This window comes from Monocercomonoides exilis, assembly GCF_001643675.1.
Source record: "Monocercomonoides exilis strain PA203 chromosome Unknown scaffold14-1859848, whole genome shotgun sequence".
In the NCBI taxonomy this organism is placed as follows: Eukaryota; Preaxostyla; order Oxymonadida; family Polymastigidae; genus Monocercomonoides; species Monocercomonoides exilis.
Genome location: NW_027150559.1, coordinates 841609 through 857514, shown reverse-complemented (window position 1 = coordinate 857514; position 15906 = coordinate 841609). Strand labels below are relative to the sequence as shown.

At 35.6% G+C, this 15906-nt stretch overlaps 3 protein-coding genes across 3 annotated transcripts; 2 read left to right on the top strand and 1 right to left on the bottom strand.

The window, feature by feature from the left end:
- Positions 1–1947: 1947 nt before the first annotated feature.
- MONOS_2197 (uncharacterized protein) lies at positions 1948–10576 on the top strand. Its single transcript, XM_067872103.1, has one exon. The coding sequence runs from the start codon at positions 1996–1998 to the stop codon at positions 10444–10446; it is 8451 nt and encodes a 2816-aa protein (XP_067730358.1). The 5' UTR covers positions 1948–1995; the 3' UTR covers positions 10447–10576.
- Positions 10566–12563, bottom strand: MONOS_2196 (uncharacterized protein; the record flags this gene model as incomplete). The annotated part of the gene is made up of 3 exons (XM_067872102.1): positions 10566–11354; positions 11463–12339; positions 12405–12563. 3 exons carry the CDS (start codon positions 12561–12563, stop codon positions 10684–10686), a joined length of 1707 nt encoding a protein of 568 aa, XP_067730357.1. The 3' UTR covers positions 10566–10683.
- A 1051-nt stretch (positions 12564–13614) lies between these two features.
- On the top strand, positions 13615–14694 carry MONOS_2195 (uncharacterized protein; the record flags this gene model as incomplete). Its single annotated transcript, XM_067872101.1, has 1 exon — positions 13615–14694. The coding sequence occupies one exon, from the start codon at positions 13615–13617 to the stop codon at positions 14692–14694; it is 1080 nt and encodes a 359-aa protein (XP_067730356.1).
- Positions 14695–15906: the final 1212 nt, after the last annotated feature.

The window sequence follows — 15906 nt, the reverse complement described above, 5'->3', positions numbered from 1 at the left end:
TCTCTAATTAATATTTCACTAATAAGATTTGTGATTGTATTTGAAATCACTAATTTGCTATGTGCATTTATAATTTTTCATTTTTTATCATTTATGTTTCATCTCAAAGAATTGTTTAAAATTTATGATTTTGAATTTCCTCAACGAAATAGATCAAAAGCTGATAACGAATTGATGAATGCGTGTCATTTGGTAAATTGCATCCATTTTTTCAAGTGGGCGATAATTTTTGAAATCATATCTTTTTTCGGGGTGTTAATTTTTCAAAGATTGTTTGTTTTTGAAAGAAAAATTTATATTAAAAAAAGAATAAGTTTGATAATTGTTTTTAAAAACAAATGGTTTATCCGAATCAAAGATTAAAACGTATTCAATAAGCCTATTCACTTTTAAACAATTTTTTTATTGATATTCAAAAAATATTTTTGCACCGAAATTTTTGTATGAAAAAATATGATTTCAAAAATAATCACCCAAGTCTTTTTGTTTTATTGACTTTTTGATATTTCCGACAGGAGAATAAATATTGATTGTGCAAAAAATTCCGGACAAGATTGATTTCACAACAACTGCAAGAAAAAATAATTCTGTTGATTTTTCTCAATATATATCTCATTAATACAAACTCATTTGAAACACGAGACTTTCAAAACGACTTCATTTGTGCTCATAAAAAATTAATAATGATAATCTCTTTGAAACAAAAAATCCTTTTTTTCCGAAAATTATTTATTTTTTTTTTTTTTCAGTATTCAGTCAACGCGAAAATGGTGGTCAAGCATGTCAAATGAGTTAGTGTGGATAAGATCTATGAAGAGAAAAATCAACAGAATTATTTAATCTTGCAGTTGTTGTGAAATCGATCTTGTCCGGAATTTTTTGCACAATCCATTCTCTGTCTAAATCGGACATCATGAAAGTGAGTTTTGAACAACAATTTGGGAAGATTTCTGATTGTGAATATATGTGATTGAAAATATAACCGCCTTAGATTATCATTAAAATTTTCCGTTCACAATTATTTTTTGGAACAATTCACAATTTTTTTTGACATTTTTAGCAAAACAGGATAGTATTTTTTTTATTGATGAAAAAATCAATGATTTGTTCTAATTTTTAATGGGAATCGAATCTTTTTTATTCTGATATTACCATGCAAAGTTAAAAAGAAAATTAAAAAAAGAGAGAAAAGTCTTTTAAAGAACTGTGCAGAACAAATTTCATAGAGAAAAATTACTCTTCCAAAGTGCTATAATTTGAATTCTAATAACAAACATAAATAATAAACAATAAAAAAAGAAGTCAAATGTTTGGATTGCTTAATGAGTAAATTTTGTTTTGAATAAAAACTTTTTTTTTAAGATAATGGACAATTTTTCGAAAAAATGCTGTTTTACTAATGAGAAAAAACTACAAAATAATTAACATGATACAATTTTATTTTCAAAAAGAAATTTTTGTTCAGAAAATGCACTGATAAAAAAGCAACATTTTCCATATGGGTGAATATTTTTGAAATCATGTTTTTTTCTTTCATAAATTTCGGTTCGAAAATTTCACTTTAATATAAACAATTTCACACACGAAAGTGAAAAGTCTTATTGATGACATCTCCATCATATTAAAAGCAAAAACATTTGTTTTTTTAAACAATTGTGATTGTTGTTGCATTTTATAACAAAAGGTTTTCCCAATGATAAACAACCTTTGAAAAAAACAACACCCCGAAAAAAGTTATGATTTCAAAAATAATTACCCATATAGCTTATGCCTGTTTTCTTATCGAAAAAATCCAGTTTTTGATACAAAAATAAAAAAATAATAATGCATGTTGCAAAAATTGTAATAAAAATAACAAGAAACTCATGAAATATTAATCTCAAAAGTTACAATTAAAGAACTCATCTGAAATTTCAATAATTTTCGAAAACAAAAAAATTTGCTCCCATATTATATTTACTTTGTTTTAAATAAACATTTCATTTTCTATATTTTATGTCTACTTCATGGAAATATGGAGGAAATCCATCTACATACGATGAAGAAGATTATTACGAAGACACATCAATTGATGATGATGAATATAGGCACGCAACAGGCCAACAATCATATTATCCAACTTATCGTTTTGGTGGTTCTTCAATTGAAGAATCATTTCGACAATCATCTAAAAGTCCAAGAATTGATGCAATACATCAATTTCAATCTCCACAAATGTCAGAGCTTCCTGATTACTCAAATATTGATGATATTTCAATTGATTTGGAAAACACTTCATCTTCATCATTAAATCAACACAAACAAAATGATGCAAATAAAACAAATATGGGAGACAGTGATAGGACACACGAAGGTCATCTTCTTAGTTCTGTTGACGATGTTTCTGATCAAAAAGATGAAAAAGATGATCACTCAACAATTCATAGTTCTGGTCTTCAAGAAGGGATGACCGAACGATCAACGGATAGTATTGACGATGCAATTGCAAAATATTTTACGGTGAAGTACGATGACGAAGAAGAAACTGACAAAAACGAAACATCATTAAAAAATGAATCAAATGAAAACAAAGAAGTGAAAGAATCACAATTTTCTGAGAATTCAACAGGAAATTATGGAACGAATAAAGAAGGAAATGAAACGGACAATGGACTTTTGGAATCAAAAGAATCAACCGAAACAAATGATCATGATGATATCCAAAAACTTCCAGAAAAGGCGAAGGAAGATCATTTTGATAATGATGATGATGAAAATTTGACTGATGGCTCGAATGACTTTGGGTCAAGCAGTGAAGAAGATTTGGAAGATGAAAATCCTTTTGGATCTGCACTGAAAAGAAAAAGACATCACAAAACTGATTCTTTAGGAGGAACAAATGAAGAAAGCAAAGAGCAAAAAGAAATTTCAGATGAATCTATAAAAGAAAAAGAATCAAAAACATCAACTAAAAACAACGAAAACACACTCACATCATCAGATACACACTCCGACAGCGCATCATCAATAGAATCTCTTGCATATGCAAGAGATTCAGCTTCAGAAGTTCCTCAGAAAGAAGATGCAACAACGACTTCATCATCAACAACTTCAGACAATAAAGCTCCTAAGAAGCAACAGGACAACAATGAAAATTTGTCTAGTCCAACTTCTATTGCCTTTCCAGGTTCGATGAATAAACCAATAATGACAGCTGCCGCTTTTCTGGAAGATTCAGATGATTCTGATGAACCTCCTGTTGAGGTGGATGAAGAAGTGACGCCCACAGAAACAGCAGCGAATGAGGCAAATGAAAATCATGAAGAAATAAAACAGAGTCCTCAACAAGACGACGACGACGTTTATGATGAAAAAGAAGATAGAGCAGAGATTAAAGAAGAAAGCTTAATGAACAGAGGCAAAGAAAGAAATATTGAAGATACAAAAGAAGAGGATCAAGATTTAACTTCATCAGAGCAATTAAGCTATTCCATGACCAAAACAAAAAATGATATCGAAGATTCTTCTCCCAAAGAAAAAACTCATAAAACAGTTGACAAACACAAAAAGGAAGAAAAGAAAAAAGACAATCGAAAAGATAAAACAAAAGAAAGGCATGGTTATGATTCAATTTCAGACGATGATGATTCAAGTTCAAATGACTCGTCATCTTCCTCATCTTCCTTCTCCTCATCTTCTTCATCATCATCGTCCTCTTCAAGAAAAAGTGATAGATACTCAAAAAAGAATAAAAAAGACAAAAAGTCAAGAAAACACAAAAACAAAGAAAGCAAATCAAAAAGACAGATGCGCACAACAAAACGAGGGATTAAAGACGAAAACGAAAAACACAAAGAAACAGATTGGATAAAAGGGGTGATGGGAACAAACACAACAAATGAATTGGCAATGCTGATGAAGGAAGTGGACAAATATTTGGAAGAGGAAAGCAAAGAAAGCGAGACCGAAAGTGATGCTAAAGAAAAAGAAGAAACAACAAGTGAAAGCGATTCATCAACAAGCGAAAAAGCAAAGAAAAGAAAACAAGAAAAAAGGAAACACAAAGAAAAGAATGAAAAACGAAAAACGATGCGAAGAAGTGAAGAAGATGATGAAAGCAGCGACAGCACAAACGAAAGAGCAACTCGCTCAAAATATGGCGAAAATCAGGACAGAACCAAAAATGCATTTTCTCCAAGAGACAGCTTGTTTTGGACTCCTGTTGTGATGGAAGTAGATGAAATGGGGCTTGAGAAAGACAAAAGAACAGGACAGCAGCAAATGTCTCAGCCGAATGCATATGGAATAAAAGAGGAAGGAATCAGAAACGAAAAGAAGATGGAGATTGAAGAGAGCCCATCTGATCGACTGAGAAGAGAGACAGAAGAAAGAGCTGCTGCAATTGCAATGAAAACAGCACCAGTTCGTTTTACTCGTTCAAATGTAAAGTCATCACAACAAGAAACAGACAATCCTTTTATTGCTTCATCTCCTGTGCAAATAGATTCGACTCCGAAGAAGAAGAAGAAAAAGGCAAAAACCGTAACAGCCAGAACTCAGCCGCTGAGGCAGCCTTTGTGGAAAGGAAGGAGCGGTTCAATAGGCAGACAAACTTCGCCTTTAAGAGCAAAGAAAAAGATCAAGCCGACTGGTGCGAATGAAAGAGAAAGCGAGGAAAGGAGAAAAATGCAGACTGCTCCGTTGCGGAAGAATCTTTCTGCTGAAAGAAGATCAACAAGCAATGAAAGAGGAAAAGAGCAGTCAAACAAAAGAAGCTCATCACCTTCTAAAAATGTTGTGCAAAGTGATGCGAAACTTAGACGAAGTAAACAATTTCCTATTGAAGCACAATCAGCTTCTTCTAGTTCATCTTCATCAAACAAAGAGTCACCTCATTCTTCGTCTTATTCATCCCCTTCTCCAAGTCCTATCACGTCTTTCCCTTCTCCCACTGTTTTGTCACCAGAAAACACGATGTTCACTTCAACCACACCAGCACTGCCCTCCCAATCGCCGATATTTTCATCTCAAAACAAAGCAGCTTCGCCTCTTGATGGCTTTGCATTGGCTTCTGTGACTGCGCCATTGTATGCGCTGATGGAGCATTTGTCGAAGGAGAAGGAGATTGAGAGAGAAGAAAGGGAAAGACAAAGAAAACGAGAAGAAGAGGAAAGAGAAAGAGCAAGAAAACTCGAAGAGGAGCGAGCTACAAAAGAGAAAGAAGAAGAAAAAAAGAAGTATTTGGAGCAAGAAGAGAGAGAAGAGGAACGAGAAAGGAGGAGAATAGAAAGAGAAGCAAAATGGGAGAAAGAGATGAACGAAAGAGAAGAGAAGAGAAGGGCGGAAGAAAAAGAACAAGAAGAATTGAAAGAAAAAGCAAGACAGGAGCAGTTGGAAGCATTGAAACTGGAGATTCAAAGAAAGAGAGAAGAAGAAGAAATCAAAAAAGCAAAGGAAAAAGAAGAGCAAGAAGCAATTGATAGAGAGAAAGAAAAACAAAAGCAAAAAGAAGTTGGACAACTTCAAATGGAAATAAATAAACTGAAAGAGATGCTGGAAGAAGAACGGAACAAGCGCAAAGAGAAAGACGAGCAAACAATCAATGAGAGGCTTGATTGGATTGAAAGAGAAGGAAAATGGAAAATAAAGAAAGAACAATATGAGGACAAGATCAAAAGATTGGAAGAGGAGAAGGCGAGAGATGGAGAAATGGCGAAAGCAAGATGGAATGAAAGAGAAGCTGAATGGAAAGGCGAAAGAGAAGAGGCAAAGAAAGAAAGAGATGCAGAAAGGCAGAAAAGAGAGGAAGAAAGCGCCAGAGAACTGAAAATGAGAGAGGAAGAGAAAAAGGAGAGAGAGAATCTTCAAGTGCTACTCAATGAAGAGAAAGAAAGAGGAAACACGCTCAGAAAGCAGATGGAAGAAATGGGAAGAGGAGTGAAAGAAATGGAGAACATTATGCAGCAGAGGCAGAAAATGGAAGAAGAAAAAGAAGATGAGAAGAAGAAAGTTGAACAGCAATTGAAAGAACTTCAGACGGCAATGAAGACACTCGAAAGAGAAAAAGCAGAAGCTAATCGTTTGATCCAACTTTTGAAGGTTGAGCTCGAAAAAGAAGATGCAGAAGTGAAAGAGAACGAGAAAGAAATTAAACTATTGTCTGAGAAAATAAGAGATGTGGAGGAAAGAAAAGCACAAGAAATCGACAGACTGAAGGCAAGAATGAAGGAACAAGAAGAAGAAATGGAAAAAGATATTAGAAAAGAAAAGGAAAAAGCAGATGAAAAAGAACGCAAACTTCAAGGAGAAAGAGAAAGAATCACAGAAAAAGATGAAGAGATTAGGAGAGAAAGAGAGAAATCAAGAAATCTGCAAGAAGAACTGGAAAGGGAAAAGGAAAAGGAGAGAGAAAGAGAAAGAGCGAATATGGAAAACGTGAAACTTTTATCTCAGCAAATAGAAAAACTACTCTCAGAAAAAGCCGTTTTAGGGTCGCCAAGCTCTCAGAAAGAAAAGAGAAAGAAAGAATTAGATTCATTTGAGAATGCTGAAGAATCGGAAGAAGAAAACGATGATGAAGAGAAAGAGTTAAGGAACAAAAAAGGAAAGAAAACAGGCAAAAAGCAAATTGAAGAAAATGAAGAAAAGAAAAGAAAAGAAGAGAAAGATGATTTCGATGAACAATACCAAGCATCATTGAAAGATGTTGAAAACTTGAAAGATGAAATGAGAAAAATAAAAGCAGAACTGAACAAAAGCAAAAAAGAAATGAAAGAGCTTCAAGAAGACAAAGAGGAGATAGAACAGGAGAAAATAGAGCTTGAAGAAAAAAATAATGAGCTGGAAAAGAAACTGAAAGAATTAAGAAAGAAAGAAAATCAGAAGGAAGAAGAAAAAACAAAGGAAGCGACTGGCCCAGTAAGTGTGGAGGAAGCAACAAAAGATGAGAGAATCGCTGAATTAGAGAAAAGAGTCATAAGCGTTGTGAATGAGGCAGAGGAAGAAAGAAGGAGAAGAGAAGAACTGGAAGAGCAAAGAGAAGCAGAAAAGAGGAAAGATTCGCAGAAGAGAGAAAAGGAGGAGAAAGAATGGAAAGAGAGAGAAGAGGAACTGGAGGAAGAAGTGAAGCAACTTAAACAACAAATCAAAAGTGAAAAAGAAAAGAGAAGACAGATTGAGGAAGAGGAAGAAAAAAGGAGAGAAGAAAAGGAAAATGCGGAAAGAGAAGCGATCAAAACAAAGAAGCAATTGACAATCAAACTTAATGAACTTGCAGAAGAAAACCAGAGTTTAAGAAGCAAAGAACGGATGCTTCAAACACGTCTAAGTGAATCAGAGCTTGGGTCAGACGAAGGAGACGAAGGATCGTTAAAAAGGGCAGATGAGAAGAGGGTTAACTTCCTTGGCGATGACAGAAAAGAAAGAGCTGGTGTTTTGTTGAGAGTTCTACGTGAAGAAAACGAAGCACTGGAAAAGAAGCTGAAGGAAAAACAGAAAGAGGTTGATGAACTGGAAGGAGACATACAAGAATTAATGAAACGAGAGAAAGAGAAAGAGAAAATAAGAGAACAAGAGCAGGAGAATGAAAAAGAGCAAATAAAAGTCAAAATGGAAGAGCAAAAATTGACACATAACAGAGAAATGAGAAAGAAAGAAGAAGAATTTGAAGCGCAAATGATGAAAGAAAGAGAAGAATTGAAGACTTTGAAGGAGAAAGTGCATAAGATGGAGGTTGAAGCAGCATCATCTGAAAGCAAAGCAGTGATGATGAATGAAAAGCACTTTGAAGAGAAACGCCAATGGGAGGAAAGAGAAAGAGAAATGAAAGATGAATGGGAAAAAGAGAAAGACGAATGGAGAGAAAGAGAAAGAGAAAGAGAAAACGAGTGGAGAGAGAGGGAGAAAGAGAGAGAAGAACAAAGCAAGCGGGAGATGCTCCGCGTTGCAACGGAAGCTGAGAAAGAAGTGGCAGAGAAAGAAAGAGAAAGAGAGAGAGAAGTTGCTCGACTGTCAAGTATCATCAATGAACTTGAAGATAAATGCAACAAAATGAATTTTGAAGTCGAAAAATTAAGTGAAATGAAAAACGAGAGGGCAAAAGAAGGAAGAAAGAAAGGTGCACCTATTGTTCTGGGGGCAGGAAGATCTTCAAAGCAAAAGGAGGACTCCTTCACTGCTGCGCCTTCTTTTCAGTCGTCTTCTTCACAAAGAGCGTTGTCTTCTGCTCAAGATGCTTCTTCATTCGCACCTCCTCAGCCGTTGAATTCTGAATCCGAATTTCCACTCAACGACACCATCAAACAACTGAAAGAAAGCAGAAAGCTGTTGGAAGACGAGTTGAATCAAGAAAAAGAAGAAAACGAGCGTCTTGAAGAAGAGCTGAAACGCAAATCTAGCGCTTGGAAAGAACGCGAAGATAGATATAGAACAGAACTGGACCGACTGAGAAGAGAAATCGACTCAAAATCAGCAGAATTGCTGGAAATTCAGCTAGCACCAAAAGCTGTATCGCCTCAAGCAAACCAAATGCAGAGCGAATATTCAAACGTTCCAGGCATTTCTCCATTCAGCAGCTTACAAGGCTTTCAACAAAAAGACACAATGGGAGAATTAGCGTTTCGTGAAACGATGCAAAAAATGGTTGAAGAAGAGAGAAAGAGAAGAATAAACACAGAAAAGCAACTGCAAATGATGCAAAGCGAGCTTTTGATGCATCGTGGCGAGACGCAAAGCTTAAAAGCGCGAGCAGAAGAAGCAGAACAACTGCTTCGCGAAGCTAAAACACAAGCATCTGCGCTGTCGTGCCGATGTGTTGGTGCTGAAGGAGCAATGGAAGGAATAAAGTCTCAGATGGAGTCAGAGAGGAAGAGGGCGGAAGAAAGCAGAGAGATGCTGAAAACTGCCTATGAGGCGGAAATACAGTCGCTCAAAGCAGAAGTGAAAGAGTATGCTGAGAGAGACAGAAGAAGAGCAGAAGAGAAAAAAGAAGAGATAAATTTGAGAGAAAGAACAAGACAAGCTGAGAAACAGCTTCGAGAAATGGAAGAGAAGAATGCAGCGTTGGAGGCAGAGCTTGGTGCGAAAGAGAGAAAAAGCACGATGTTACAGCAACTGAAGCTAATTAAAGAGAAAGCTGATGCGATGGAAGACGAAATGAAGGCAAAGACAAAAGCAGCTGAACAGAAAGCAGAAGAAACCAAAAAGCAGAGTGAAATTCAATTGAAAACTATTGTAGATAAATATTCATCATTAATTGAGATAAAAGACAAGATCATCAATGAAAAAACAGAAGAACTACAGAAATTGAAGATGGAGATACTAACGCAGCAATCCAGAAATGGAAAGCAAACAACTCCAATAGACACCAAATCATCACCGTATGATTACAAAGATGTTGAGAAGGACATCCAACAGCAACAAGCACAACCAACAATTGCAGCACAGGCTCAATCACCATCATTTAGTGTCAATGCATCGAATCAGGATGCAGACAACGCGAAAAGAAGATACATTGATCTGCGCAGGGATAAAGAAAAAGAAAAAGCCAAGCAATTTTCTGATATTCCTTCTGAAGTCGCAGGAAATGCAAATTATCAAAAAGAGCAAGTGGCGCAACCACCTTCAAACTCAAGTTATATACCAAGTTTGTCACCAGCAACAGAGCAAAACTCTTCATCACCCTCTCTTCCATTCACAACATCATCTTTGATCTCTGGCACCTCACCTTTCACATCATTCCCTTCATCATTCAATTCATTGCCCAATTCATCAAAACCCACTTCATCATTCACCTCACTTCCACCACAGCAGATTCAGTCACCATTTCCTTCGCTTCTTTCTGACCCTCTTTTTTCTCACCTCACAACACAAAGTTCGCTTCTCTCTACTCCTTCTCTTTCTCCTGCTTTGTCTTTCAGTTCGATTTTGCCAAACTCTTTTGTGAATCAGAGTAATCTTACCCCATCTCCTTTTGCTTCATCTTTGCCAACCACCTCATCGTCTTTGACTTCTCAAACAGTAATGCCAAAGCCCTTCAGCTCAGAGCAGGTGTCCTCTGATCCTTTCTTTGTAGCGCCCCCGCCTGATTTGTGGGGTGGCGACGAAAAAGAACGGGAAGAGGAAGAGAAAAGAAAGAAAGCTGAAGAAGACAAAGCGAGAATTGATGCGATGAGGCGAAAAGGTCGAGTTTCCCTCATTGGAAAAAGCCGCATAAAACCTCCCACTGATTTGTCACAGAATAAATTAAGTGCTCCAAGACGTTCAATATCTCCTGCTCCCTCTTCTTCCTCTCCAAGAACTGCTTCTCAGTCATCTGCACCTTCTCGTCCAGCTTCTCGTCCTTCTTCTGCTCGCTCTTCTGTCTCTTCTATTTCATCGTGGTCTTCTCAACGCAATTCACTTCATTCTCAAGTTCCTTCTCGTGCAACAAAGCTGCCTCCAAAGCCAATTACAAAATCAAAAGCTTGAAACAATTGTTATAATTAGTAATTTTTTTATCACCATTTCTTTAATTCATTTCACATTTTGTTGTATTACAATCTTAAATTTTTTGTTCCTTTAAAACCAGTTGAGTAAAATAAAAGCTCACAAAAAATTGAATTTGCTTTTGTTTTTATGTGAAATGGAGGAAGGTGAAATGGAAAAAGAATCAAAGTGTAATTTTTTTTTGCTTTGAAAGGAAGTTAATACAACACATGAAAAACTTTATTTTTTCTCCCTCTTTTTATTTTTCTTTGATTTCTTTCGTTGCGAAGAGATGCTTTGTTCTGATATGCCTGCTTGTTTACTGCTCTTTTTGTCATCCTTTTTCTGTTGACCCTTTCTTCCATCAGATGCTTGTTTTGATTCAACATCAGTTGTTTCCAGTTTGATGTATTCATCATCATTTCCTATTTCTTCGTCGTCTTCAAACGAAAAAGGCAACTTTTCAATCTCTTCATCTTCATCATCTTCTTCATCAACAGATCCTCCATCTTCATTCTCAACTTCTTTCTTATCATTTTCTATTTTCCCTTCTTCCTTTTTCAACTTTCTGCGTTTTGGAGCAATATCAAATTCATCAATCATACCATCCTTTGATTTTTTCTCGCTAACTTTATCATCAGTAGTATTTTGTCCATCTTTCGTCTGCTTCTCTTTTACAACTTTTTCGCTTATGATTTTCTGTTCTGTCGCCTTTTTGGCTTTTTTCCCTTCCTTCTTCGCAGCACCTGCTTGTACATCTGATGCATGAGGTGTAGAAATCTTTTGTTGCTTCTCTTTTGACTGTAGCTGAAGCATCTCTTTCTTCTTCTCTTCCCAGAATCGTAGAATGGGTAGTTTCCTTCCGGATGCTCGTATCGGAGAAATAATCGAATGGTTTATTATTTCCTCTTCTAAACAAAAAAAGAAGAATTCGAATAATATTATCAAATACCAAAACATTCATTTTTAATTGTTTAAATAAAATTATAAAATCATATTCAATAAGAAACAAAGCAAACTCTCAATTTCAGCTGGGACAATGCCTGATTCACTCCGCAGACGATAGATGTCCTCTGCATTTGCAATGATAGCTCTGGTCATTTTGCCTATTTCTTTCCTGAACTCTGTCAGCGCAATGTCTTTTGTGCATCTTGTTATTGACGCAAGGACTGTCTGTGCCAACTCAGGGAATGCGACAGAAGAAGCATTGAAAATCAGCAGATAAGAGAGACACAGCACAGCTTCATTCACAACAGCCCGCTGGAACTCTCTGTTGCGCGTCAGAGCCTTGCCTGCATGGAGGATCTGGGAAAGCGACTGGTCGCGATTAAATTTCAGCAGCTGTGCTCGGGCAGAGTGAGAATAAAGCGAATGATCAATCTGCTCCTTTTGAGAAGTGAGAGGCGGAACATGGAGCTCCGGAGCAGCGAAAATCTCTGTTATGATCTGCACAGCAGGCAAAAGCAAGTCGATTTCCTGATTTGGAGGCTTCTCTCCGTCATCCGCTTGCTTCAATTTGAATGACTGCCAGTGCTTGGTGATGCATGCGTCCTTCTCATCTTCGCCACCCTCTTTCTTCATGAAATCGCTTTCCAAGATGCCTGAGCCAATTGTTCCGTCAGCAGTTTCTAGTGCGATCAAGACATATTTCAGTCGTAATGCACTCATATTAAATCCTCCGCAGAGTGAGGCAGTCCGCAAGCATATATCGAAGAATAACTGTCTCAGTAATTGAGAAGATATATCAACAGAAGAAGAAGGTGATTTTTGAGAAGGTAAAGAAGCGTGCTGTTGCGCAGTTATTGATTTTGTTTGTGGCGAGCAAATGTTAAGAAGAAGTCCAATCAGCTTTAGCGTATTTAAATGTTTCCATGAGGAAATCTCTTCAATTGCATCCTTGAAAATAATCGATCAAAGATCAAAAATAGTTTGCAAAACAAACAATTGACAAAAATACACACTGAACTTTCTTCTGATGCTGTTGCACATTTAAGTATCTTCGATGCATCTCGCAGAAATACGAGCAAACAACGAGAAGACACAATATTGTTAACAGAAAAAAGGCGAACGAGACAACTTTGGAGAAAATCGTCAATAATACAGTCTTCAAATTTTTCCATTATTGATGGAAAAGAAATTCGAAGAACAAGATCATGGGTCTGTTGGCTCATTGCACACATTCTTTCCAATAGTTTTTCTGCGTTGGTTTTCGTTTCATAATTTTCTGAAAATAACAGAGATACAGCTGATTGTATCAACTTTATTTGTAATTTTGATACAGTCGATACAATAAATGGAATAAAATTTAAAAGTTTTTCCAAAACGCGTGAAGTGATTTCATTATCATTTGATTGACTATTCAGAAGGCATGATGAGTAAATAATATATCTGTTTACACAAATTGAATAAGCATTCCATTTTTGACTGTGTTTTGGTAGTTGATTTTCCGAAACAAAGCTAATTTCCAAAGAATAACACAAAGAAAATTGAGTAAAAACTTTATCAGAATATATAACAAGTTCAAACCGTTTCTCTGGTAGGCGAAATGTTTTGTTCATTGCACCGATAAAATCTTCAAAAAAGTAATTCAAGATCTTATCAAAATCTTTTGAACTTGAAGTTTGTTTTGCTTGTTTGCTTATGCTACTACCTTTCGTATATTTTGAAATTAGAACATTTTTAAAGCTGGATAAATTGGAAAGCAAAATATCAGCGCTTGTTCCTGTCTGTATGCTTTCCATGTTTATTTGTAAATGAAAATAAAAAGCAAGGTTTTTTAATTTGATCTTCCCTCCATTTTATATTTTGTTATTTTGAAATCGCTTTTCTAGGTAATTTATTATCACTCAGAGCTCAGGATAATAATCCCTTTAGATTAAGTTATGTTACTGTTATTTCGGATTCTTGAAATAGATAATCCGAAACAAAACTAAATTTCAACAACCATAATACGACCTTTAGGAGAAAGATCATAATTACCATTTAAATAAAAAAATTAGTCAACGTCTGTTGATCAGTTTGTTTGATGCTTATTTTTGAACGTAATTTGCCGGATATATTATTTTTATCGTGCATTCTTTTTGTTTTATTCATATGATTATTTAATTCTGTTATGATATGTTGCTTTATCTTCGGTGGAATATTTGATAATTCTTTTCAGGAAATTTAGGAATGCTTGCTGAACAAATATTTCCAAACAAGCTAGAATTTCAAATACAACCAGACAATGTTCAAACAGCAAAAAACTATATTTCCCATGGTGCAGTATCTGATAAATTAATTGATCGACTTTCGACATATCTTTGTTTTAGAATTGGTTCGATCCTTCCTGATCTGTTTTATGTGAGGTCTCAACAATTCAATGGTTCGATGTATTCTGCTGCTCACACTACGCACATTTCGCAAGAACGATTTTTAAGCTTGTATCAAAAGATAAGTCATTTTATTCAATTTTTCCGTGGAACAGCTCAACTAATTACAACTGAAGCATTACACGTTGTTTTTCTCATCGATCAACTCATTCAATTCGAACAGCCACTTCCAAAAGATGATGAAAGGAGAATTGTGAGCGAATGCAACCTTGGAACTTTGCTTCTTTGTGGATTGATGCTCGCATTGAAGCTTAATAGAGATGCTACCTTTAAAAATTCATGGTGGGCGCAATCAATCGGAATACCAGTAGACGTTGTTAACCAGTCCGAAACAGTTATGTTGGAAAGATTAAATTTTTCAGTATCAATGAGCCATGAGGAGTGGTCAAAATTGATGGACTATTTCTGTGCAGAGGAAATAAACATCCTTGCAGCGATTTATGGCCAATATAGCGTTGCCAAAGGAGCTCAAACACCTTCCAATTATCCGACTTTAACGCAACAATCAGTTCCTGTGATTATTCAAATTCCTTCGCAACTTCCTCCTCAACTTGTTTCTCCATCTATTTCACCTTGTTATGCATCAGCCATAGCAACTCCAAACCAGTTGTCAACTCCAACTTCAACGTTAATCAATTCGTCAAATTCTTCAACTCCCTCATCAGTTTTATCGGCATCATCAGCCTCAACAGCATCATATTACTTGTATTCAACAAATTCATCGCCTTCTGCAAGCACCTCCAGCACGACGGCAGCTTCTCAAATATCTGCGGTTTCCTCAACGGAGGCCCCAGCTTACTACAACGACGAATCTGCTTCTGTTTCATATTTGACACGAGAAATGCACACAACTCTTACTCTAACACCACAATCTGCATAATTTGGTTGAAAATCAGCTTCTGATGCTGGAGTCTTGAATGTTAAATGGAAATGTAATAGCAACTGTATAAAGTTGAAGCTGACTTTATCAAACTTCTTTTCGTCTTCTGTTTTGTGCTATCTGCTTTCTTATTTTAGCTGTTTCAGATTCAGCCAATTAATGGATTTGGAACAATTGTTGCAAGAAGCAATAATCATCAGCAACATCGTTGCCGCAAACCTTCGGCATTGGATTTTTAGTAATTTGGCATCGTTTTTTTTTTACTGTTAAGTGTACAGATATATATTCATGGCAGGAAAATAGGATAGAACATGGTTGCAATTGTCATGTTCAATGGCAACTTCTTTTGAGGTGATTTGTTGTTATTTGCTAGCAGTCAGATGCCTGGAGGAGTGTGGTGTCCTTTCTGGTGCCTTTGAGTTCATCTTTCTTTCTTTCTTTCTTTCTTTTTCTTATTTATTTTTATTTCTATCTCTCTTTTTTTTAAAGTTTTATTTTTGAAAACTCAATTGCAGTTATCCGCAGTTCTGTTGAGTTCCACTTCATAGGCGAGTTCAATCTTCATTTATGAGATCGATGCTTGCGTTTCAAGTTTTTCTGGTTCTGCATTTTCTTTATTATTTTTGTATTCTTTTTCTTGTTATTCTCAAATTTCTAAAATTTTCATATTTTTCTTCTTATTTACGTGACTCATGTTCTATCGTTTCTTTTCTGTCACTTTCTTTAACGTGACTTTTAGCGATACTTTTTTTGAACAACCATTTAAACTTGATGATTTCTTTCTTTATATTGTAACTTGCTTTTCTTCCTTTTATTTCTCTTTGCTATTCTTTTGATACTTTATGTTGGCTTCTAATTTCAAAAGAAGTTTTTTTGATGAGAAAATCTTTTTTTGTTTTTAAGATCCTTTTTTTTTTATTTTTTCACTTCACCTCTTTTCATTTTAGATAGAGTTTTTGATTTTTTCCCCCTCCTATTCTCATCTTCAAATCTCATTCATCGTTTGATGTTGTTGACTGATTATTGAAAGACCAGCGGGAATTGATTGGTCGTCATAATTTGCTACTTTGTTCTGCTATGCTTTCTGCATTTGTTTATTTTGTAAAGTTTTCTTTCTTTCTTTCTTTTTTTATTTTTTTTCCTTTCGTTGTAACTTCGTATTCTTCCCATTTCTGAGAATTTTCTGTTATTTCTTGGTTTTGGCAAAAGCTG